Source organism: Hypanus sabinus, chromosome 11, assembly GCF_030144855.1.
Source record: "Hypanus sabinus isolate sHypSab1 chromosome 11, sHypSab1.hap1, whole genome shotgun sequence".
NCBI lineage: Eukaryota > Metazoa > Chordata > Chondrichthyes > Myliobatiformes > Dasyatidae > Hypanus > Hypanus sabinus.
Genome location: NC_082716.1, coordinates 81,741,680 through 81,767,221, shown reverse-complemented (window position 1 = coordinate 81,767,221; position 25,542 = coordinate 81,741,680). Strand labels below are relative to the sequence as shown.

Genomic DNA, 25,542 nt, shown 5'->3' with positions numbered 1-25,542 from the left:
GAGCCAATGCTGTTGATATGTTGTGACGGTAGGCAAATTGGAGTGGATCCAAGTCGCATCTTAGGCATAAGTTGATATGTTTCATTACCAGTTTCTCAAAATATTTCATCACAGTGGCTGCAAGTGCTATTGGGTGATAGTCCATGAGGGAGATTACCACTTTCTTCTTAGGCACCAGTATAATTGAAGCTTGCCTGAAGCAGGTGGTTACCTCAGAATGAAGCGAGAGGTTAAAGAAATTGGTGAACACTCCAGCCAGTTGATCAGCACCAGTGTTTAGTACTTGGTCAGGTATTTCATCCGGCCAGGATGTTTTCTGCAGGTTCACCCACCAGAAGGATGCTCTTACATTGACCTCAACATTCTGAAATCACAGGATCATCAGATGCACTGGGAGTTCATGAAGATGTCTCTAAAATGAGTCAAAGTAAGCATAAGTGTCACTGAACCATCTGGGAGCCCAACCGTGTTGTTACCTATGCTGCATCATTTCACCTTGTAGGAGGTGATAGCATTCGAGCCTGCCACAACTGTCGAGCTTCGTTCAGTAATCCAAATTTAGTCTGGATTTGCCACTTTGCACATGAGATGGCTTTTCGGAGATCGTATGGCCTGTAGCAGATTGCAGATTTCGAGGTCTAAGGTTTTTGGTTAGGGAAGAGTCTCAATGATTTTGTAGGGACAAACTCATTTACAACATAAATTATGTCTGTGATCACTGTGGTGTATTTGTTCAGATCCTCTGATGAGTCCTTGAACATGGCCCAGTTATCCAACTTGAAGGAATCCCATAGCTACTCCTCCACCTCCCTCTTCATTGTCCTCACCTCTGAAGCCTTGCTCTATAGCCTCTGTCTGTATGCAGGGAGGATAAGGATAACTAAATAATCAAATTGCCCGAAATGCAGTAGGCATTCCTAATTCCAGTAAGCATACAGAAAGCATTCCTAATTGTAGTATAACAATGGTTGAGTGTGTTGGGATCCCTGGTGCTGGCGACATGCTGATGATAATTGGGCAGGGATTTCTTCAAACAGTTCTGATTGAAGAATTCAACAGTGATTTGAAAGGTGTCAGTGTAGGCTGTTTCTTGTTTGTTGATGTTGGCACTCAGTACTGTAAGTGCCTGCTTAACATTGGATTTTGCTGGTATGTAAACTGCGGTCAGGATTATGAAGGACAACTCTCTTGGTAAGTAGAATGATTGGCACTTCATTATTGGACGTTCCAGATCGGAGGAACAAGAATGCAACAAGACCGCTACATTCAAGCACCAAGAAGAGTTTATCATGAAACACAGACCCCTACCATTTGTCTTTTCTGAATCAGTAATCCAGTCATTCCAGTGTATTGAGAAGCCTTTGGATGTCACCAATGTATCCGCTGTGTCTGGAGTGAGCCATTCATGGATTTCATAGACTCTTCTACCAACTACTTATTTAAAGTGGGCAATTGAGAGACCGACTGCACATCTTTGGGATATGAGAGGAAAGCTGAGCACTCTGGGGAAAGCCCTGGTGTCAAAGGGAGAAGATACAAACTCCACACAGATAGCAGCTGAGGTTAAGATCGAACTTGGTAACTGGAGCTGTGAGACAACTATGCAACATTGCACCATTTGGTTGCTGGAGATCGACGTTTTAAAAAAAAAGAGATTTACCAAGGTTCCTGATTTTGGGAGAGTATATAGAGATCAGGCAAAAGAGAACTGGGATTGAATGTCATCACAGAGCTGAACAATGTCTCAGTGGTCAGTTATGCAGCGTGGTCACTTAGGGAGGATGGCTAGCATTCATGAAATTGTACCCATCATTAGACTATCTTAAGACAGACAGTAGAAATACAGCATTCGTGTTACGTATTTGCATATGTGTTATTTATAACACAAATACATATACATTCTCATTAAACATGCAAAAATTGTATTAACATAAATAATATTCTGAAAGCTTGCATTGTGCAAATTAATTCTATCATAGCAAGCTGTGTATAAAAATTGAAAATAGAAGCTGGCTTATATTAGAAGTCACAGTTCAAAGAATGTTCATGTAATGTATGTGTAAGACTCAGGAGGTTAAGAAGCTGAATTTATGGTGCACTGGGACCCCATTTATCAAATGACAGAACTTTGGCCTTGTGCAGAGAAAAGGGAAAATGAATGTGTGTCTCTGCTAAACTTCATCAACTTGCATTATGCCACTTGTTCAGCTCTTTCTGTCCCTTGATGTCAGGGTCTGTCCTGGTGGGACTGAGGCAGCACACAACAGCAGATGGTGTCTCTGAAGCAAAGGGCTCCGAGGACACAGAGCCCGCCTCATCCCTCTCATGCGAGTCCCTCTCCTCCTCCGAGAACAGCTTGATTTCCTCTGGGACTGCTTGTGGGCAATAACGTAATCTCAGGAGGGCTCTTGTCTACACATCAGGATATTGCTGATTGTTTGAATATACACAAAAAACATTCACACAAACACACACGGATGTCTGCTGGTTTAGAAATATAATCTCCGCAATTTAAATCTGATATTCAGATTACAGAACAGGTTCATTCACATAATCTATCAGAATCACTTCGGTGAGTTAATAGATAATGTGAAGAAGCAGAGTTATTTGGTCAGTCTATTGTGCAAGGTTTGGGGATAGCTGGGAATATGCAGAGCTTGGGTTAAATTGCAGCTCAAAAGAAAACTGCTGCTGTCCAGAAACTTAATTTCTATGGTATATCTATACCAATTTGTTAACATATTAAGTTCATTTTTAAATCAGAACTCAATTTGCTTGAATAACAAAAATAACTTTTTAACACAACAACTGAGATAGCCAGAATTACGCACTTACTTCATATAACCTTGGATTAAAAAATGTTGACCTATGTAGAATATGCATGTGACATAGCAGGCATCTGCAGCTACTTAAATGAAAACTTAGATCATAAGAATATCAGCCAGTGTATTATCAGCCTAATTGCATCCTGAATTTTCAAGCATAAATTTTGTGTATGCACAAAACCAAGCTGAAAGAGAGAAAATGCACAGACTAAGTTTGTGATGTCATGAATTTGGATGATTATGAGACAATCTAACTGAAGTGTTTTAGATGATCAAATGAGTTGCTCAGATGGATGGTAAGGACCCATTTGCTCTTCCGTCAAGAGAACTGACCAAGGATTAGATGGCCCATCAAGAATAAGCAAAATTGCCAATGAAGTCTTTCCTCAAAATGCAATTAACGGTGGGAGTCAACTTAAAATTTCAAAACAGATTGATAATTCATGGAATTCTATATGTACTCCACAGCTTGTGAATGATCGACCTACATACAAACAACCATTTAGTAAACAGGCCCCAGTGGCGCTGCAGGCATCTTCTGCCATGTGAGAACGAGCTTCTAAACTGCTGGCAGAGGTAGGACCCTGGTGTAACCTAAGGAAGATCTGTAAAGCTCAAGATAGAACCTTGAGCCCACTTAGTCTGTCCATCAGCTATTCATTTGCACTAATCCTGATTGATTCTCTGCACATCACGTAAAATTTTAGAAATCAAAACCACTGCAGCAACTCCTCTAATGAATTAGAGTGGTTCAATGCAGGGTATACTTTTTCAGGTGAGTGTTAAGGTGCGAAGCTGAATATGTGGATTATGGAGGAGATATGGAGTAGCTAAAATATAAAAGAGTAACTGAGTTCTTGAGTGCCACTGCTACTGGTGCAGCAAAGCAGAAATGTGAGCCTTAAAGTACAACCCGAAATGAAGTCTTTTTCACATTTTCTAAACTAATGTAGCTGGGAAATATAAGTCGTGATTTTGACAGATTACTGATTACACATACTATGAACGCTATTCAAAATACACGTCAGAAATTCACTGAGTAAAACAAGGCACAGCATCCCTGCTTGAAAATTCAGATTGGTTGTTTAAACAAAAAGAAAAAAGTCATGCAAAGTTTTCAGTGAACCAACAACTATATCTTTCTGCTCGTGGGTTTTTGTATTATACTGTATTCCTCTGCATTATGTTTGCTTAGGTTACAGAAATTCACCCACAAAGAATTTCCAAAACACTACCAAGAAGTCTGAGATACTGAATAAAAATTTGTTCTCATGGAATTTATTTGAGAAGAAAAAAATAACTAAATGAACACAAATTGCAAAATAATCACCAAATATAGCCAATTCTTGTCAAGATTTTCTTGGAATGCGACTCCTCTATAATGTGAGGGTAAACTCGACTTTTAATTCATTACTTCAAACCTAAGTAGTCCACCCCTGTACTATATATTGTTTCCAGACACAACCCATTTATTGTTTTAACAGTTTAAAAGGATACAAGATAAAAATCATTGAACCTCATTTAAATCCTGGCACTATTTATGGCTTTATAAAGAAATTTAGCAAGTGAATTAAAATTCTGATGCCAAAATCTATTGTACAAGATGGAGGATTGATGAAGTATTATAAATATGTGGTAAACAAAGTGTGTTGTGAGCTGGGTTAGGAGTTAATTCCACCTAGTCCTGAGCTGAAGGGCACATCTGTAGTTCTCTGAGAATATTGTTACTGATGAAGGCACAATGAGGATTGTTCAGAGGAATTTTAATTTAGAAAGGAGGCAGAAGCCACAGACAGTACATGATTAAAGCTGTTATTCACCTTTACCCTGTTCCATCTTGGATCTAGCAGCTGCACACCCACCCACCAATATTTCACACTTTATCACCACAGGTGACAGCAAAAGGCCAATTCTGATAAAATGGCATTTAATAAGTACTGGAGTCAACAGCTTTAGCCACAATAAGCAAAGTCTGACTCTGAGTTATGCATGTGTTCAATATGTTCAGTTGAACAATAGCTCCAGCAGGGCAAATAAGTGAAATAAATGTTTTCACTGTTCCTATATTTCAGTAATTAAGAAAAAATATTTTTGTTCCACAGTTAGTGTGCTAACCTTCTGCAGTTTTCTGGAAGTTACATTGTAAATCTGGGGCAGGCCATTCCAATGGAGAGGAGTGAGCCTGAGGGAGATACAGAAGTTTCATACATTGGTGAACTAAGTTATTCAAAGGTACAGGGGTGCTAAAAAGTTTGTGAACCCTGTAGACTTTTCTCTATTTCTGCATAAATATGACCTAAAATGCAATCAGATCTTCATGCAAGTCCTAAAACTAGATAAGAAAAAAAAACACAAAAACATTATACTTGTTCATTACTTATTGCGAAGAGTGATCCAATATTACATGTATTTGTTGGAAAAAGTTCGTGAAACTCTGGGATAATGCCTCTTACAAAAATTATTTGGAGTCTACATGTGTTCCAATCAATGAGATGAGATTGGAGGGGAGGGTTGTAGAGGTGCCTTGCCCTACAAAAAAAAACATGCAAGTTACTGACAGAGTCTGCTCCTCTCAAATGTGCACCATGCCTCGATCAAAACAACTTTCAGAGGACCTTAGAAGAATTGTAGAGATGCATGAAGCTGGAAAAGGCTACAATAAGATTTCTAAAGACCTGAGTGTTTATCAGTCCATAGTAAGAGAAATTGTCTACAAATGGAGGGAACTCATACTGTTGCTATACTCCATAGGAGTGGACATCCTGCAAAGATTACACCAAAAGCACAATGTGCAAAGCTGAAGGAGGTGAAAAAGAATCATGGGTAACAGCAAAAAGCCTGCAGAAATCTTTAGAACTTGCTAAAGTCTCTGTTCATGTGTCCGCTACAAGAAAAACACTGAATAAGAATAGTGTCTACAGAGAAAACCACTGCTCTCCATAAAAAAACAACATTCCTACATGTCTCGAGTTTGCAAAAGACCAATTGGACAATTCCGGACAATATTTCTAGGACAATATTCTGTGGACAGATGAGACAAAAGTTGATCTTTTTGGTAGAAATGCACATTGCTATATTTGCAGGAAAAGGGGCACTGCACACCAACACCAAAACCTCATCCCACCTGTGAAGCATGGTAGAAGGAGTACTTTGGCATGGGGCTATTTTGCTGCCTCAAGGCCTGCAGAGTTTGAAATTGTTGAGGATGCAATGAATTCAAAATTGTATCAAGACAATTTACAGGGGAATGTCAGGGCAGCAGTCTATCACCTGAACCTTAATTGAAGTTGGATAATGCAATAAGACAAAGATCAGAAAGTCAAGAGTAAATCAGCAGAATGGCTTAAAAAGAAAATTGGTAATTACCAATTTTTATTCCTAAATCTTTTTTTTTGACATTATTGACTCCAAAATATCCTTGTATGTGTGGCAGAATAAAAATCCTAGATTAAGTAAAAAATATTTACAGAAGCCTAAGAAGGAAGGTGGTTTGGCTTTGCCAAACCTAAGATTTTACTACTGGGCAGTTAACATTCGATATTTAATATTTTGGACACAAGAATCGGTTATAGTACCTTGCCCACAATGGGTAAATTTAGAGTGTAAATCTGTACAAGACTTTTCATTGTTTTCTATTTTAGGATCTTCGCTTCGTTTTACTTTATCTAAACTGAATAAACAAATAACTAATCCTACAGTTAAACATATATTATGAATATGGTTTCAATTTCGTAAATTCTTTGGCTTGAATAAGTTTATCTTATCGAGCCCTATTATATCTAACTTTTTTTTCCAGTCCTCTTTTATGGACCAAGCCTTTGTGTTATGGAAAACAAAAGGTATAACATGTTTCCGTGATCTATTTTTAGACATCAGTTTTATGTCCTTTGAACAGCTGTCCAATAAAAATAATTTGAATAATATGTTACAGCCTTTTCCGAAAATATGTCCAATGGATATTATGCAAAAAATTCTAGCTCTGAATCCTTGCCAGAAGGGTTTAGTAGCCATAATTTATAATATGATCATGAAAATACAGCCAGGGGTATCAGAAAAAATTAAGAAGGAATGGGAAAAAGAACTTTACTGTCCTGTATCCACAGAGCAGTGGGAGAAAATTTTACAATTAGCAAAATTTTACAATTCTTCTTCCATTTGTGCTAAACATGCCCTAATACAATTTAAGGTTGTACATAGGGCTTATATGTCCAAGGACAAACTTGCTTGATTTTATTCTCATGTTAATCCAACCTGTGACACATGTCATTCTGAAGTCGCTTCATTGACCCACATGTTTTGGTCTTGCCCCTGTCTGCAAAATTATTGGAAAGATATTTTTGGTATTATTTCAACAATTCTGAACATCAAATTACAACCGCATCCTTTTACTGCAATTTTCAGTTTACCAATGGTGGATAATAGTTGTTTATCCCCCTCAGCCTGGCAGATGATTGCATTTGTCACATTAATGGCTAGAAGATCTATCCTATGGAACTGGAAAGAAATTAATCCCTAAACTACATTTCAATGGTTTTCTCAAACTATTTCTTGTTTGAGTTTCGAAAAAATTAGAAGTGTTGTCTTCGACCCTTCAGTTAAATTTGAAGAAACTTGGAGACCATTTATTCAACATTTTCATATGAGCTAAACTGACTTTTCCTAAACCTTATTCTTATCATCTTTAATTATTTGGATGGAGGTGCGGAGTTATTGACACTACTGTGTATATTTGATATAATGCAATGGCCCATGTTGGTTAGGTTAGTTTTTTTTTGTTTTTTAAATTTTTTTCCATTTTCTGCAACCACTATGAGTTTGGGAGGTTATTATATATGGATTATTAACTATTTGTTTTTATACCTTAACCTATTAATTATGTACTCTCAAGCTATTTGTACTCAATATTTCATTTATGTTTGTTTAAAATTAATAAAAAGATTTAAAAGAAAAAGAAGAAAATTTGTGTTTTTGAATAGCCAAGTCAATGTCCTGACCTTAATCATATAGAAATGTTGTGGAAGGACCTGAAGCAAGCAGTTCATGCAAGAAAGCCCACTAACATCCCAGAATTGAAGCGTTTTGTAAGGAGGAATGGCCTAAAGTTCCTCCAAGCAAATGTGCAGGACTGATCAACAGTTACCGGAAATATTTATAAAGTTATTGCTGTACAAGGGGGTCACACCAGTTGCTGAAAGCAAAGGTTCACATACTTTTTCCAAAAAATACACGCAATATTGGATCATTTTTCTTAATAAATAAATGAACAAGTGTAATGCTTCTTGTGTTATTTATTTAATTGGGTTCTCTTTCTCTAGTTTTAGGATTTATGTGAAGATCTGATCACATTTTAGGTTATATTTATGCAGAGATAGAGAAAATTCTACAAGGTTCATAAACTTCCTAGTACCACTATACTTGATAGTGACATTTCAAATATTTTATATTTTAATTTTTGCTAGCACAATTAATTTCTAACAGTTCACTGCTTGTAAATATTTTTAACGTTCAAAGTCTTCATGGATGATAAGGCTAAAAGTGCAGTTTAATTGCCTCTCGAACCAATTTTGTAGGAGAGTACTGTTTGCATAAATATAATCTGAAAAGCTAGCTTTTAAAACAAAAATTTCCAAGACATCTGTGTTTTGATTCCTTTTCACTTGTTATTATCACCTAGCTGCATCCAAGAGGCAGTTGTGTGTGCTGCCTCTCCACACAACCCAGATCCAGCGTCCCGATGCTGTTTGCGTGGAGTCTGCACGTTCTCTCTGTGATTACAATGTATAGTTGAGTTTTAGGATGGCAATGGAGGGGCGAATGTTGATGGAAATGTTGGGACAGTAGGCATACATTTAATAGAAAGGTTGGAGCACTGAGAGTTGGATTTCACTTGATGGATCAAATCGCATCCTTCTATGTTGTAAGGAAACAGGGAAACAATGGTTTTAAGATTTATTTCTGAAACTTCCCCGCGTCAATTGAAATGTACTAACATGTGTAAGATGTTTGCTACGGTCCATCTAAGTCTCAACTTGCATAACACATATTCTGTGGGTAGTAAGTCATTTGCTAACTATAGGTCTGTGTGATGGGGTTCAGCAAGCAAAGGGTAGACAACCTAGAAATGTTCCATAGGCAGCAAGCATCCAGTAGAAAGTGTACACTTTGTTCACAGCTTTAGACAATAATGATGAATACACAATTGCTATTAATTCACCTCAAATCATTATTTTCTCCATATTTTAATTCTTGGCAGTGGTTGAATGTAACAATCATAGAACTGATAGATTAGAAACAATTAATATTTGAGATATTAGGTAGAATCTCTGACACCTCCTCTTACTTATGCCTAGAACAGGACCCCACCAAAAAACATCAAACCATTGTCTCCCGTACCATCACTGCCCTATCAACTCCGGAGACTTTCCATCCTCGGCCAAAAATCTCATAATTCCCACACCCCGCACTGCTCGGTTTTACCTCCTCCCCAAGATCCACAAGCCTGACTGTCCTGGTAGGCTATAGCTCCTGCCCCACCGAACTTGTATCTGCCTACCTGGACTCCATTTTGTCACCCATAGTTCAGTCCCTCCCCACCTACATCCGGGATACATCCCATGCCCTCCATCACTCCAATAACTTCTAGTTCCCCGGCCCCGACCGCTTCATTTTCACCAAAAAATGTCCAATCCTTATACACTTCAATTCCCAATCGAGAAGGCCTCAAAGCCCTCCTCTGCTACTTTTTTGACAATAGACCTGATGCACCATCAATAACTCACACTGAGACGTAAGGCGAGATATCGGCTTTTATTGACTGGAAGAAGGAACCAGGAGTGAGTGTCCATCATACTATGTCCTGGAGACTGAGGCCGAGCGTCAGGCCTCAGATCCCCTTTATACAGGGGCCTGTGGGAGGAGCCACAGGAGCAGTCAGCAGGGGGCATGTCCAGACAGGCACATAGTTCACCACAAGACCTCACCAGTTCCCCAACACCACCACACTCCTCCGGTTGGCCGAACTGGTACTCACACTTAATAACTTCTCTTTCAGCTCTTCCCACTTTCTTCAAACCCAAGGGCGTAGCCATGGGCACTCACATGGGCCCCAGATATGCCTGCCTCTTTGTGGGTTATGTGGAACAGTCTATGCTCCAAATCTATACTGGCACCACTCCCCAACTTTTCCTCCGCTACATCGACGACTACATTGGTACTGATTCCTGCACCCATGCTGAGGTTGTCAATTTCATCAACTTTGTCTCTAACTTTCACCCAGCCCTCAAATTTACTTGGTCCATCTCAGACTCTTCTCTCCCCTTTCTTGATCTCTGGGTCTCCATCCCTGGAGACAGACTGTCCACTGACATCTTCTATAAACCCACTGACTCCCATAATTACCTTGATTATACCTCATCCCACTCTGCCAAATGTAAAAATGCTATTCCCCAGTTCCTCTGTCTCCGCCGCATCTGCTCCAAAGGACAAGACTTTCCGTTCCAGGACATGTCAAATGTCCTCTTTCTTTAAGAATCGTGGTTTCCCTTCTGCCGTCATCAATGATACCCTCACCCGCATCTCCTCCATTTCCCGCACTTAGGCCCTCACCCCATCCTCCCGTCACCACAACAGGGACCGTGTTCCCCTTGTCCTCACCTACCACCCCACCAGCCTCCAGATCAAGCATATTATCCTCCGCAACTTCTGCCACCTTCAACAGGACTCTACCACTAAGCACATGTTTCCCTCTCTACCCCTCTCTGCTTTCCTCAGGGATCATTCCCTCAGCGACTGCCTGGTCCACAAGTCCTTCCCCACAGATCTCCCACCTGGTACTTACCTCTGTAAGTGTAAGTGCTACACCTGTCCCTACACCTCATCTCTTACCACCATTCAGGGCCCCAAACAGTCCTTCCAGGTGAGGCAACACTTCACTTGTGAGTCTGTTGGGGTCATCTATTGCATCTGGTGCTCCTGGTACGGCCTCCTCTACATCAGCGAGACCCGACGCAAATTGGGGGACCGCTTCGTCGAGCACCTCCGCTCCATCCATCACAATAGACAGGATCTCCCGGTTGCCACCCACTTCAACTCTGCTTCACATTCCCATCTGGATATGTCCATACATGGCCTCCTCTACTGCCATGATGAGGTCAAACTCAGGTTAGAGGAGCAACATCTCATACATCTTCTGGGTAGTCTCCAGCCCCTTGGTATGAACATTGAATTCTTCAACTTCCAGTAATTCCCTCCCTCTCCCTTCCCCATCACACTCACCCTGCCTCCCCTTCTAGCTGCCTATCACCTCTCTCATGATTCTGCCTTCTTCTACTATCCACAGTGCTTTCCCCTTACATTCCTTCTTCACCTCTCCTGCCTATCCCCTCCCTGCTTCCCCTCCTCCACCCCTTGATCTTTCCTCTGATTGGTTTTTCACCTGCACCTTTACCCCTCCCACCACCTTCTTTATAGGGCCCCTGCCCCCTCCTCCTTCAGACCTGACGAAGGGTCGCGGCCCGAAACTTTGACTGCTCCTTTCAACAGATGCTGCCCGACCTGCTGAGTTCATCCAGCTTGTTTGTACGTGTTTCTATGAACACTTATCTATTATTTAATTACAAATTCCTTTGCACACAACTAAAATTGAGGCGATCTACATAAATGAGTGAGAGGACCTAATACATTGTGGAGAATTTATTTTTACATTCTCCATTATAAAAAGGTGGAAAAATAATTCATAATGGAAATATAAATGAGGACCCTTCCCTTGTTCTGGCAACTATCTGAACCTGAATTAGCTGGGCCAGAGGTAGAGTGTCATGTTTGATTCCTGAGATGAACCATTTTTGCTTTGCTACCAAGATCTGCCTAATTCTACAGGCATTCCAATGGCATTTTACATCCTTATTTCAAAACTCTCATCAATCCACTCATATCATATCCTGGCTCTTTTTTGATAGTTTTACAGATTACACAAATTCCACTTATAGTCAGATGTCTGCAGGAAGAATGCATAACTCATGCTGAACAATAAATAGACAAAAAGGTTGTCTGAAATCCTATCCCAAGATGCTGTTGGACTCCAGTGTTGATATGGAACTTTGAAAACACACTGTTTTCATCCATGTGCATATTATTTGATAATGTCAGCAAAGTAACAAACCATTACAGAAATAACAAGATGACTTCAGAATGTTTAGTTTTGTCCTTAATTGTCACTTGCTCAATATGAATGTTTGTGGAATCATGCATGAACAAGTTTTAGACTGCTGATAGGTAACACAAAAAAAAAACTTTCTTGCATCAAAGCATCTTTGTTGCACTAATGGTTGAACATCAAGTATTCCTATCAAACAAACAGGATAGGATGTGGTACAATCAAAAGGATGGTTATGATGAGTAATACTTTTAGATTATAAAAGAGGAAGAGGGAGAAGAGAGAAAGTGAGACAGAGACAGAATCAGCGAAAGAGAGAGAGGGAGCCAGCAAGAGAGTGTATAAGTGAAAAGGAGAGGAAGATTCCTCACCCCTCATCAAATCCATTTTTACTGCAGAAATATTTTGAACAAATTTCACAATGGTTCTCTATATCATCATAAAATCAGGTTGCATGTGTCTACTCTTTGACAGCAAACACATCTATAGCATAAGAAATCAGTTGCCATAATGGTAACTGTTCAATATGTGCCTATGCTGATTTGATTAGACTTTATTAAACTAAAGGTTGATGTTCTATACTTACTTAAGTTGTGCAACCAAAAGCATGTTCAGAGCAAGGAAAGACTCCCCAGAAATGCTATTTACTGGTATCATTGACATCTTATTGGCTTATGCTTTATTAATTGCTGCTAAAACTCCATAGGATGTTAATGCTACAGGAATTACTTAGAGTTGGTAACATCCACGGGGAGTAGTGCACAAGGTGCTGAAGGATTCTGTCTCAACTTCAAGCTTTTGCACAAATCAGCACAGTGTTGTTAATGAGCGGAAGTAAGGTGTAAGGGTAAGAGCTCACAAAAGCAAGCTATGTTTACTCAGAGAACAAGTTTCCTTCCCAAGACTACACAATCATTGTCACATTTGGATGCCATCTGTGCCATCCTAGGCACCAATCTCACAGCAGGGAGAGAACCACTGCTCTTTGGACAATTTGGTTAGCTTTCTGCTGGTGCCACCACAACAAATCAAAGGTTACCCAAAATGACCAGGTCTTGACAACGCTGCACACACTCACTAATGGGTACAGACATTTCCAAGCTGCCAAATATACAGGGACTGAATCCTGTAATGCTTGGACAATAATTAATAATAATTCTGCCATTTACAGCATGTTGCTCTGGGAAAGCCCTGTAGTACCTTATAGAGTGGGTCTCAAGATTCAGGTTACCTTTGAAGCAGAAAAGTGAGGAGGAAGGAAAGAGATCTTGGGTAGATCGTCTCGAATATCTGGATTAAAGTAAACATTGAGCAACATATCTTCAGTATGAGCAATAAGGTCCAATGTGCTGTGAGTTCTGAGATGCTCTTCTGCACACCACTATTGTAATGCGTGGGTATTTGAGTTACTGTTACCTTCCTGTCAGCTTGAACCAGTCTAGTCATTCTTCTCTGACCTCTCTCATAAACAAGGCATTTTCACCCATAGAGCTGCTGCTTATTGTATGTTTTTTGAATCATTCTCTGTAAACTCTAGGGATTGTTCAGCATAAAAATCCCAGGAAATAAGCAGTTTCCGAGATACTCAAACCACTGTTCGGCACCAACAATCACTCCATGGTCAAAATCAATTAGATCACTTAACTGTTTATAGTTACTGCTTTGTAGATTTGCTAAGTATGACCACAGAAGTTGCAGTCATATGATTGGCTGATTAGATATTTACATTAATGAGCAGGTGTACAGGTGTAACTAATGAAATGGCCATGGAGTGCACTTTATTGTGATTTGCCAACCCATCACGATGTAATAACTGATATATTTTCATTCATGGTCAAGAGAGAAAAACATGTAACTTAAGGGATTAAAATACAGACAGAAAAAAATTCTGCCTATTATTTTAGAGTCAGCAGTACTACCATACAGTTGCTAGGGAGATACCAATATTAATATCACACTTAACTTGTAGTTTCCATTCTCATTATGACCATAAATCCAGAAATTATTTTGTTAATAAAATAAACTACTGAATTCGAAATTATTTTGATCTAGCCTTCCTTTCAAAATCTGGCAAATAATCTTTGCAATGCAGAATAATTAAAACAAAATCAAGTTAACAGACTTACCATAGTGCAATGCTGTTTGTCCTTCACTATCCTGCAATCAGAAGAGACAAGTTTCATTGTATGTCATTTGGAAAATCCAGAAAAATAATCTGTGAAGCAATTAATACACTTCAATAATTTGACAGGCATTACATTACTGCTTTTACTTATGATACCAAATGAACGCAGAGGCTTTACTGAACTCTTATCCAGTGGTTTTTCATTTTTGAGTTTGACTACGTTTCAATGAAACTCACCACACTGGTTGCAAAGAGAGCAAAAGTGAAATGTTTTCTCTCATAGGCCCAAAGCGCAAAATGCAGAAGCAAGGCAAACAGCCCAGCAACTTTGAAACTTCTTGTATGTATGGTTTATTTTTTGAGTCCAAGAAAGCATTTGCATTGGGATTGGACAGCTCTGCACCACTTTGAAGGACATGTTGTCATACAAATACACAAATTTAGGATCAGAGTAGGACTCAGAGGCACCCAAGTCTGCTCTGCCATTTGATAATTTCATAGTCAATGTAAATGTAAACTCAGCTCTACCTTCATGGCTACCTGTGGTATTATTTCTTCCCTGGCTTATCTGTATAATAAAAAATATTCGAAGTCTCTACTACTACTGTCCTTTGAGGAAGAAATATACAAAGGCTGTGAAATGTCCAAGATAAACAAAATTCTCAGTCTTAAATGGGTGGCCCCATATATTTAAATGTTTCCATCTAGTCCTCAATTTTCCCTCAAGAGGAAACAACCTTCCATATTGACATTGTTAAATCCACTCGATTTTTTTTAAAATACACGAGTCAGGAAGTCATGCTGCAATTATATAAAACTTCGGTTAAGCCGCACTTGAAATATTGTGTGTAATCTGGTTGCCCCATTACAAGGACGTGAAGGCTTAGAAAGTTTGCAAAAGAATTTACCAGGGCACTGTCTGGATAAAAGGAGAAGAGGTTTGACAAACCTAGGATGATTTCTCCATTGTCAAAAGCTGAGAAGAAAAATGACAAGAGTTTTATAAAATTATAAGTCACAGAGAGGGTATTGAGTCAGAAACTTTTCCACAGACTTGAAATATCTAATACCAGAGAGCAAGCATTTAAGGTGAGAATGAGTAAGTTCATTGGAGATGTGTGGGGCAAGTTTATTTTTACACAGAGTGGTAGATGCCTAGAAGAGGATGTCAGGGGTGGCAATGGAAAGAAACACAATTGTCGTATTCAAAAAACTTTCAGATACACGTATGAATGTGTAGGGAAATGTACAGATAAGGTCATGTACAGGAAAAGGAGATTTAGTTTAATTTGGCATTGTGTTTGGCACATACAACATGGGCTGAAGGGTCTGTTCCTGTGCTGTGCTGTACTGTTCATGCTGTATCATTCCCTTTCAATCTTCTAAATTCCGGATGATACTTACCTAATCTTTCCACATATGAAAACTCAGCTTTGAGTTTTATTATACCCATGACCTTTTTAAATGAAGCATAACTCCCTGTTTTAATGTTCAAATCGTTTGACAGCAAACAGTTACATTATTAGCGATCCTCATTATTTGCAGTATTTGCATACAAACCTTTTGTGAATCATGCAAAAGGATTTGTTATGCCCAGTAGGCAACCTTAAATAAGTGGATAACATTAAAAAAATAACAGCAGGGATACCCATCAGAAGCTGATTTTGGACCTATTTCTGGGCCAGTAATAGAAGGAGGTTTACTCTTTCAAACTGTGTTTGAGTTCAGGTTTGGAATACTTGATTATGATCCCATATATCTGCAACTGATTCATTACCAGCCTAACAATTCTCATCAAAATCTTCCATAACGAAAACTTGCTTTTATGCTACTGTATGTCTGCATAAATGGATTATTAGCAAAAATAAGTAACAAGACAAAGAAGGTTGCATTAGGACTAAATGACCGAGAGCTTGATGTACGTTGGTGTAGATTTTAAAGTAACTGTGGGAAAGAGAGGTGACGAGACAAAGGAGGGAAGTTCCCAGAACCAGAGGTTTGCTGTTAATTTTGAAGGATATAGGAAGTTACAGAGGAAATAGATTATCTGAGTCTTTAGCCACTTCATGCAATACTCAGTGGGCTAACCTGTGTTTGATAGAGGTTGAGTTGTTATCTAACATTGGTTGAACCACTAGAGTATTATGTTTAATTTTATTCAGCACATCAGTTTCCATGGATTTAGGATTTCAGATATAAAGTTATGCTAGAGAAGTTGGAGTGACTGTATTCCTCCACAGAAAGCTGGCAGGGACTCAATAGACTGAATGGCTGTCTCTTGTTCCAAAGTGATTGGATGATTTTTAATCTTTGCACATGTACAGTGTACAAACTTCATAACCAACTAGATGACAGCATAACTAAAACAGAATATGTAGGAGAAATAGAGGAGTGTATATTGTCCTAAGAATCCCTGAAAACGTCCACACACTTCTTTATTTGTTCAATATTAATTTCAGAATCAGAATCAGAATCAGGTTTATTATCACCGGTGTGTGACATGAAATTTATTAACTAAGCAGCAGCAGTTCAATGCATTACATAACTTAGAAGAAAAGAACACAAAATAAAATAATAATAATAAATAAATAAATTGCAGTATATGTATGTTGAATAGATTAAAAATTGTGCAAAAACAGGAATACTATGTATTAAAAAAGTGAGGTAGTGTCCAAGGGTTCAATATCTATTAGGAATTGGATGGGAGAGGAAAAGAAGCTCTTCCTGAATGACTGAGTGTGTGCCTTTAGGCTTCTGTACCTTCTTCGTGATGGTAACAGTGAGAAAAGGGCATGCGTGTATCCAAAATGGAGCCATCTAAATTTACAACCCTCTGTAGCTTCTTTCGGTATTGTGTAGTAGCACCCCCGTGCTCCCCCCTCCATTTACCAGAGAGTGATGCAGCCTGTCAGAATGTTCTCCACAGTACATCCATAGAAGTTTTTTAGTGTATTTGTTGACGTACCAAATCTCTTCAAACTCCTAATGAAGTATAGCTGCTGTCTTGCCTGGTCAGACCCCACTTGGGAGAACTGTGCTCAGTTCTGGTTGCCTCACTACAGGAAGGATGTGGACGCCATAGAAAGGGTGCAGAGGAGATTTTCAAGGATGTTGCCTGGATTGGGGAGCATGCCTTATGAGAATAGGTTGAGTGAACTCGGCCTTTTCTTCTTGGAATGACAGAGGATGAGAGGTGACCTGATAGAGGTGTATACGATGATGAAAGGCATTGATCACGTGGACATTCTGAGGCTTTTTCCCAGGGCTGAAATGGTTGCCACAAGAGGACACAGGTTTAAGGTGCTGGGGAGATGTCAGGGGTAAGTTTTTTACTCAGAGAGTGGTGAGTGTGTGGAATGGGCTGCCGGCAACAGTGATGGAGGTGGTTACATAGGGTTTTTTTAAGAGACTTTTGGATGGGTACATGGAGCTTAGAAAGATAGAGGGCTATGGGTAACCCTAGTAATTTCTAAGGTTGTGACATGTTTGGCATAACTTTGTGGGCCGAAGGGCCTGTATTGTGCTGTAGGTTTTCTATGTTCTATAACTGCATCGATTCAACCATATATGAATATGGCCAAATGAAACTGCATTCCTCTGGGGCTAAGTTGCAAAGTACATTACCAACAGCACAAAGTACACTGCAAATAGCACAAATAGCAAATATGGTTACGACTTCAGAAAAACATACAGTCATAAAGAAAAAGAAAACATAGCAAAGTTTGCGAATGTCATGACTGTAGGTTGTCTTGGTCCAGCTTGTCCTTCCACTGAGTGAACACTGGAGAGCAGCATTGATGGGAGGTTCCAGCTCCCAACCCAGTACTGATTCCAGTGCAGCCACAGCAGCCCCTGCTCTCTCTCCCACGCCACCCCCGGGCAACTGCAACAGGCACCATTCCTTGCCACAATGGAGGATTAATGCTGTAATGTTTCATTCTAATGCTGTTCTTTGTCCTGCATGGTGAGCTTATGTTCATTTGTGAATTGTCTAGTCAATTAATCCCTGAGGTCATAGTGAAAGTTTATTGGATTGGGCTGCACTCAGAGAAAAAATAAAGAATGCTTGCTGAGCAAAGTTGTACAGTATGTAAGTCTTTTATGATGACACTTCAAATACGTTAGTGTAGTAGCTCCCTAAAGATGTTCTGTGGTTAAGTGTCATAATGAAGGTGAATTGAAATGTAATGTGATGTGTTTCTGATCCGTCATCCAAAGATCTGCAGCTGTAACAATAATTAAAAGTAGCACTGCCAAATCAGAACCGCAACATCACAGAACTACAGAGCAAGTCACGCTCCATCTGATACCACTGTGATGTCTAGAAAGATCTTCCAACAAACAGTTACCAGATACACTATTTTTCTTACTTCAGAAATATATTTCCAACTGTGTCATCAGCGACCATCTGTCAACAGTACACAATGGTAGTAGTGAACTGCAGTTCATTTGTTGTGAGGTATCTATGAGACTAGGATGGGTGGGTGGAGAGGGATTAGTGGTGTTGGTGCATAGAGGTCAGGGATAAGGGAGACTTATTTTTCTCCCTGTCTAGAGTTAATATCTTCCATTAGGACATAGAACAGTGCAGCACAGGAAGAGGCCTTTCAACCCACAATGTTGTGCTGCAATAATCAAATTAGTAACCAATTTAGCTAATCCCCTCTGCCTGCATAATATCCACATCTTTTCATTTCCTGCACATTCATGTGCCTAAAAGCCTCACAATACGGGTATTCAAGAGACTTCCATCACTAGCACAGGCAGCACATTTCAGGCACCTACCAATCTCTGTGTAAAGAAAACCTGCCCTGCACATCTCCTTTGAATTTACCCCCTTTCTCCTTAAAATGCAACCCTTTTGATATTGGATATTTCAAATCTAGGAAAAAGATAGCAGCTGCTTACTTTATCTATGGCTCTCATAATCTAAAAAACATCTAAGATCTCCCCTAAGCCTCCACTGCTCCAAAAGAAAGTCTATCCAAACTCTCCTTATAGCATATGCCTTCTAATCAAGCAGCATCCTGGTAAACCTCGTCTGCACCCTTTCCAAGCCCTCAACATCCCTCCTACAATGGGGCAACCAGAATTGAATGCAGTACTCCAGATGTAGCCTATCTAGGGTTATATATTCCAAACTCTTGGACTCAGATCCTTGACTAATAAAACCAGTAGGGTCGTGCCTTCTTTACCACCCTATCAACCTGTGTAACCACCTTCTGGGAGCTAAGGACTCAGACCCCAACATCTCTCTGCAAATCAACACTGTTAAGGATCTTGTCACTGCAACACTACAACCACTCTTCAGTTGAAACAAGCTACTTGTATGTCAGACATTCAATCTAGAACTATCTGATTAGTATGGCTCTGTACCACAGTGATCAACAAGTAACCTAGAGCAATCAGGAAGCTTAGCTTTGGGTGTTTATTGGAGATTAATGACTGAATATTGAAGGACATGGAGGATAGGAAGATGACTGTTGAGATTATTAACATGCAAGGGAATTTTGAAGTAAAGAAGGAGATAGTGTTGGGTCTCTTAAAGAGCATTAAGGTGGATATGCTCACAGGGCTAGAGGGAATTGAAAAAGGTTTTGAAAGAGGCAAGAGAAGAGATTGCTGGGGCCTTGATCAGTATCTTCGTGCCTTCTCTAGACAAAGGCAAGGTCCTGAGAACTCCTGAGAGTAGCTAATGCTGCTCTATTATTCAAGCAGGGAACAAGGCATAATCCTGGAAATTACAGACTGGCGAGTCTCAAATTAGTGTTAGGGAAGTTACTGGATAGAATTCTTATGGATAGGATTTATGAACATTTGGAAAATCAAGGCCTTGGGAGAGCAGTATGGCTTTGTGTAGGGTAAGTCACATCTTACTAAATTAACTGTGCTTTTTGATGAGATGATGAGGGTGATAGATGAATATAGAGCTGTGGAGTTGCCTACATGGATTTTAATAAGGATTTTGATAAGGTCCCTCATGGGAGGCTGAAATTGAGGATTATTTTATTTTTATTTCATTTATTTATCGATACTGCATGGAGTAGACCCTACTGGCCCTTTATGCCACAACCACCTCAACAACCACTGACAAACCTGATAAATCCTAAACTAATCAGGTCTAGATTTACAATGACCAAGTAAACTACCCAGTACACCTTTAGATTGTGGGGGAGAAACCAGTAAATACAAGGAATCCACCGTGATATGGCCGTTTGTATTCAGAACTGGCTTGCCCATAGAAGTCAAAGGGTAGAGAGAAGGGACTTATTCTAGCTGGAGATATGTAATTTGTGGTGTTTTGCAAGGATCTGTATCTGGACCTCTGCTGTTTGTGATGTATACCAACCTAGATGAAAATGTAGATGGGTGGGTTAATAAGTTTGAAAATGATAAAAAAAAAATTGGTGGTATAGTGGATAGCATAGAAGGTTGACAAAGAATGCAACACTGTATAGATCAGTTGTAGATACGGGAGGATAAAATGGCAGATGGTATTTAACCCAGCCAAATGTGAAGTGTTACATCTTGGTAGGTCAAATGTAAAGAGGCAAGACCCTTAAAGGTGTTGATCAGCAGAGGGATCTTGAGTTCAAGTTCATAGCTCCTGAAAGTGGTTAAGCAGGTTGACAGGGTGGTTAAAAAGGCTTATGGCATGCTCTCCTTTATTATTCGATGTATTGAGTTCCAAAGTCAGCTTTATGAAACTCTAGTTAGGCTGCATCTAGACTATTGCATACAATTCTGGTTGCCCCATTATATGAAGGATGTCAAGGCTTTGCAGAGGGTGCAGAAGAGGATGTGGCCTGGATTAGAGGACATATGCTATAACAAGAGGTTGGACAAATTTGGGTTGTTTTCTCTGGTGCACCAGAGGCTGAGAAGAGATCCAATAGTTTTGTGAGATTATAGGGGGCACAGATAAAGCAGACAGACAATATCTTTTTCCAAGAGTTGAAATGTCTAATACCAGAGGGCTTGCATTTAAGGTGAGAGGGGTAATTTTAAAGGAGATGTGAGGAGCAAGTTTTTCTTAAACACAGAGAGTGGTGGGTGCCTGGAATGTGCTGTTTGGGATAGTTGTAGAGGCAGAAACATTACTTTTATAAGACATTTAGATATGCACATGGATGTGAGGAATGGATGAATATGGACATTGTGTAGGCAGTAGAGATTTCTTTAGTTGTCCATTTGATCACTAATTTAATTGGTTTGGCCTTACAGTAGAATGAAGGGTTGGTTCCTGTGCTGTGTTGGTCTGTTCTATGTTGTTGTTCTGGTTCTTTGTTCTGCAAACACTTCAGTGAATATGCTGACTTCTGAGAAACATGAACTTTAAGGTTACTCAATGTTTCACAGATTCTGGAATTACTTTTTAAATGGTTGGGTTAGTTTAGTATATGATCAGACAACTAAAAGCATATATGGTGAGCTTTGAGTTTGGGCTATAACAAAGTTACGGAGTAAAGTGGCATATATTCACTCTAATTGTAATGTAAATGGATCTTAACATGCAGAGCAGAGCTCCATTTACAATCTCAATAATGGGATTTAACTTTGTGGCCAGTTTCCCCATAATTTCTGTGATCTCTGTCTCAGAGGCCAATGTCAGAACATCACTGAGAGGGTGAACCCTCACAAGGCATCAAGCCCAGACAGTGTTCTTGGAAGGGTACTAAATGAATATGGACACTGTGCAGGCAGTAGAGATTAGCTTAATTGGTCATTTGATTACTAATTCAGTTGGCCAACTGGATGGGGTGTTCAAAGACATCTTCAGCTCCTCATTGCTGCAGTCAGAGGATCTCACCTGCTTCAAAAGAGCATTGACCAAAGAGCAGGGGAGAGTTATCTCAATGCTTATTGCACAGTAGCCCTCACATCTGCTGTGATGAAGTGTTTTCAGAGTTTAGTCACGTTTAGAATCAATTCCTGCCTGAACAAGGACCTGGATCCACTGCAGTTTGCCTACTGCCACAACAAATCAACAGCAGAGGCAATATCACTCACTGGCTTTCCACATGAATTTGGAGCATTTAGAGAATGGCAAAACATACATCAGGCTGTTGCTTATTAATTACAGCTCAGAGTTCAACACCATCAACCATTCAATTCCTATAAACAAGCTTCAAAACCTCCTTCTTCAACTAGATCATCAGCTTTTTAATTGGAGACCACAGTCACGTAACATTTCCTTCCTTGCTGACAATTAACAAGAGGTGCTCCTTAAGGTTGTGGGCTTAGCCCACTGCTCTACTCTCTCTACATTCAGGACTGAGGCTAAACACAGCTCAAATGCCATCTATGAATTCACCAATGACACTACTATTGGTGATGAAGAGTGAGCTAGATTGTTTGGTTGAATGGTATCACACACAGTGTCAGCAAGACCTAGGAACAGATTGTGGACTTCAGGAAGAGGACATCAATAAAATACACACTATGGAAAGGGTGAGTGAGTAGCTTCAATTTTCTCAGCATCACCATCTCAGATTTGTCGGGGACCTAACATGACGCCATCACAAAAAGGGTACATCAGTGGCTATACTTCATTAGGAGTTTGAGGAGATTCTCTTGAAAATTTTGACAATTGTATGGTGGAGAGCATTCTGACTGATTGCATCACTCTCCAAGGAGGAGGAAAAAAGAGGCAGCAGAGGGTTGTAGATTTAGCCAGCGCCATCGTAGGCTGAACCCTCCTCACTATTGAGGACATCTTCAAAAGCCAGTACCTCAAAAAGATGCATCCATCTTTAAGGACCCTCATCATCTGGGACATGCCCTCTTCACTTTATTAACATCAGGAAGAATGTACAGGAGCCTGAAGACCCACAGTTAATGTTTTAGGAACTGTTCTTCCCCTCTGCCATCAGATTTCTGAATGGTCCATGAACCCATGTACTGTACAGTACCTTGTTACTTCTTCTATTCACATTTTTTGGTAGCTTGTCATAATTTATATTTATTGCGCAAAACAGCAAAATAAATTTTGATTCTGATCTGAACCAACTTACTATGGCTCCTCTGATGAAGATTACCATTTGCACTCGGAAAGTATTCGTTCAATTTTCTAATTCATATCTCAGCCAGATTTTGGCCCGTGTTTGATCTTACTCAATCTCTGTTATTTTAAATATTCAGAATATTAAATATAATCTACACATTGTCAAGTTTCAGCTGGTTTTATCAAGACACATTAGAGTTCTAATCACTTTGTACAAATTGGATTTTCTTTCAATTGAATAAAACAGATGAAAAAAAGAGGATTGGTTAGAAAAGTGGGTTAGAGAACTATCCTTTGGGATCCTCCAGTAGCTTAGTGGGCAAATGCACCATCTGGGATGATCCTCAACATTATGGACAAAGAAATCACAAGGTTACATGCTCAGTTGGTGCCGAATTTGTTAATGCATCCACTTGCCTTCCTCTTATCCAGGAGCACCAAGTCCAATTGTACACTCTCTCACTCTTTCAGACTGCTAAAACATACAATCTCAGTTAAAAAAAACAATATTTCAGTGGGGATATTTTGGTCTTAAAATACAGGTTGGATTTAATTCATATCTATCAATGATATGCAGGTTAAACCATAGCAGCCAGCCAAATACAGTCAACAGGTCCTCTTGATGTTATTACAGTCAATCGAGACATTTCAAAAATAAAAAAAAGTGGTACCTTACAAAAAATGGGCTCTATAAAATTATATAACAAGCTAACTCACAGCTGGTAGACAGGCAGTGCTAAACATTGACACTTTTATGTTCTTAGTATGAAAATTATTAATGTTATGACTAAGAGTAAGTAGCACAGCTCACAAGCTCTACACCAACAAGGGAGTCACTTGCAATGCAGCCGAACCCATCAGATAAGTTTTCCCATTTTTCTCCTAGTCTTTAACTCCTCTTTCAGAGCACTGATAGGATCACTTCAACTGAATTACATAACTGCAGCTGATCTGTATCTTGAATCGGTAACCTGCTTTCTCTTCAAGCTGTTAAAGCAAGAGCTTGGATTAACTTAATCATAGCTATTTAATTTACCTTGGCTTTATCTCAAATTTGCAACATTCCAACATCCTGTATTATGGACTCTGGCTATTAATCAAAGATTAGTCTTTCTTCTGATTAAGCTGAAGGAGTGCTCTTAGTTGTTCTTCCAGTTGAAGCATATGCAGAAGAACAGTGGAGTACACTATCAAACTCCCAGTTCAGGCCCTAATATAGTGAATAGCCTATGGGAGTAAGATATAGTGAAACCAATTTCCAAGAATGAGTTGTTTTTTTCAGGATATAGAGAGGGAGGTGACAAATGAATAATGGGAGCTCTTAACTCATTTTGAAGTAGCCAGCCTTAGTAGCTGTGCCTTGCAAATTGTTCTTTTTTCTTAATAAATATTAAGCTGTGTAAGGTTCTGCATGTCACGTCTTTGGTAAATTTATTGAAAGCAATCCACAATTTTATGGTGCTAAGTGGTAGAAGTGATAAGACTAATATAAATGATAACTGAAACAACTTTCTAGTGATCCTCGATGTTTGGTTGAGTTCCATTTGCAGGAATCAAAATTTGGAGGAGAAATGCAGAGATGGGTCTTGCTGCTTGCTCAAGAATTCCACTTATAGGAATTTAAAGGAGGTAAATTAATTGCAACACACAAAAAATGCTGTAGGAACTCTGCTGGTCAGGCAGTATCTATTGAAAAAAATAAAGAGTCAGCATTTTGTGCCAAGATCTTTCTTCAACACTGGAAAGGAAGGGGAGAAGTAAGAGTAAGAGAGTGGGAGGGGGAGGGGAGGAAGAAGTACAAAGTGTCAAATGATAGGTGAAACCAGGAGAGGGGGAGAGATGAAGTAAAGAGCTGGGAAGTTGATTCATGAAAGAGATAAAGGGCTGGAGAATAGGGAATCTGATAGGAGAGGACAGAAGATGATGGAAGAAAGGGAAGGGGAGGAACACCAGAGGAAGGTGATGGGCAGGTAAAGAGATGAGGTGAGAGAGAAAAACAGGAATGGGGAATGGTGAAGGGTGGGGAGGGGGTGGAATTACCGTTACTGGAAATTCAAGATATCAATGTTCAAGCCATCAGTTTAGAGGCTATGCAGACAGAATCTAAGGTTTTTCTCCTCCAACCTGACTGTGGCCTCATCCTGGCAGCACAGAAGGCCATGGACTGACATATCAGAACGGTAATAGGAGATAGAATTGAAATGGGTGGCCCAGGATCCCACTTTTTGTGTCAGCCAGAGCAAAGGAGTGTGGCAAAGTGAAAAGTCAGCTAATTTGTAGTTAATAGGTAATTGGCTAACTAGTTAAGTGTCAGCAGCCAATAAAAAGAAGTTAGGCTCAAGTAGAGAGGCTATTTTGGGAGGGGAATGTTGGTTGTCTAACTATGCACTTTGGTGAGCAATAGAAGGTGAGGTAGGTCTTTCATTGTCTGTTT

The 25,542-nt window shown here is 39.6% G+C and overlaps 1 protein-coding gene across 2 annotated transcripts in view; it reads right to left on the bottom strand.

Annotated features, from left to right (window-relative positions):
• The window catches only part of acbd6 (acyl-CoA binding domain containing 6), a 233,735-nt gene that overhangs the window by 17,467 nt on the left and 190,726 nt on the right, over window positions 1–25,542 (bottom strand). For both annotated transcript variants that reach the window (XR_009514820.1, XM_059984843.1), the window contains exon 7: window positions 14,106–14,136. Coding sequence is in view for 1 of the 2 variants with exons in the window: in XM_059984843.1 (XP_059840826.1) it covers window positions 14,106–14,136 (31 nt within the window). In the remaining variant the exon portion in view is untranslated. The remainder of the gene's footprint in view (window positions 1–14,105; window positions 14,137–25,542) is intronic.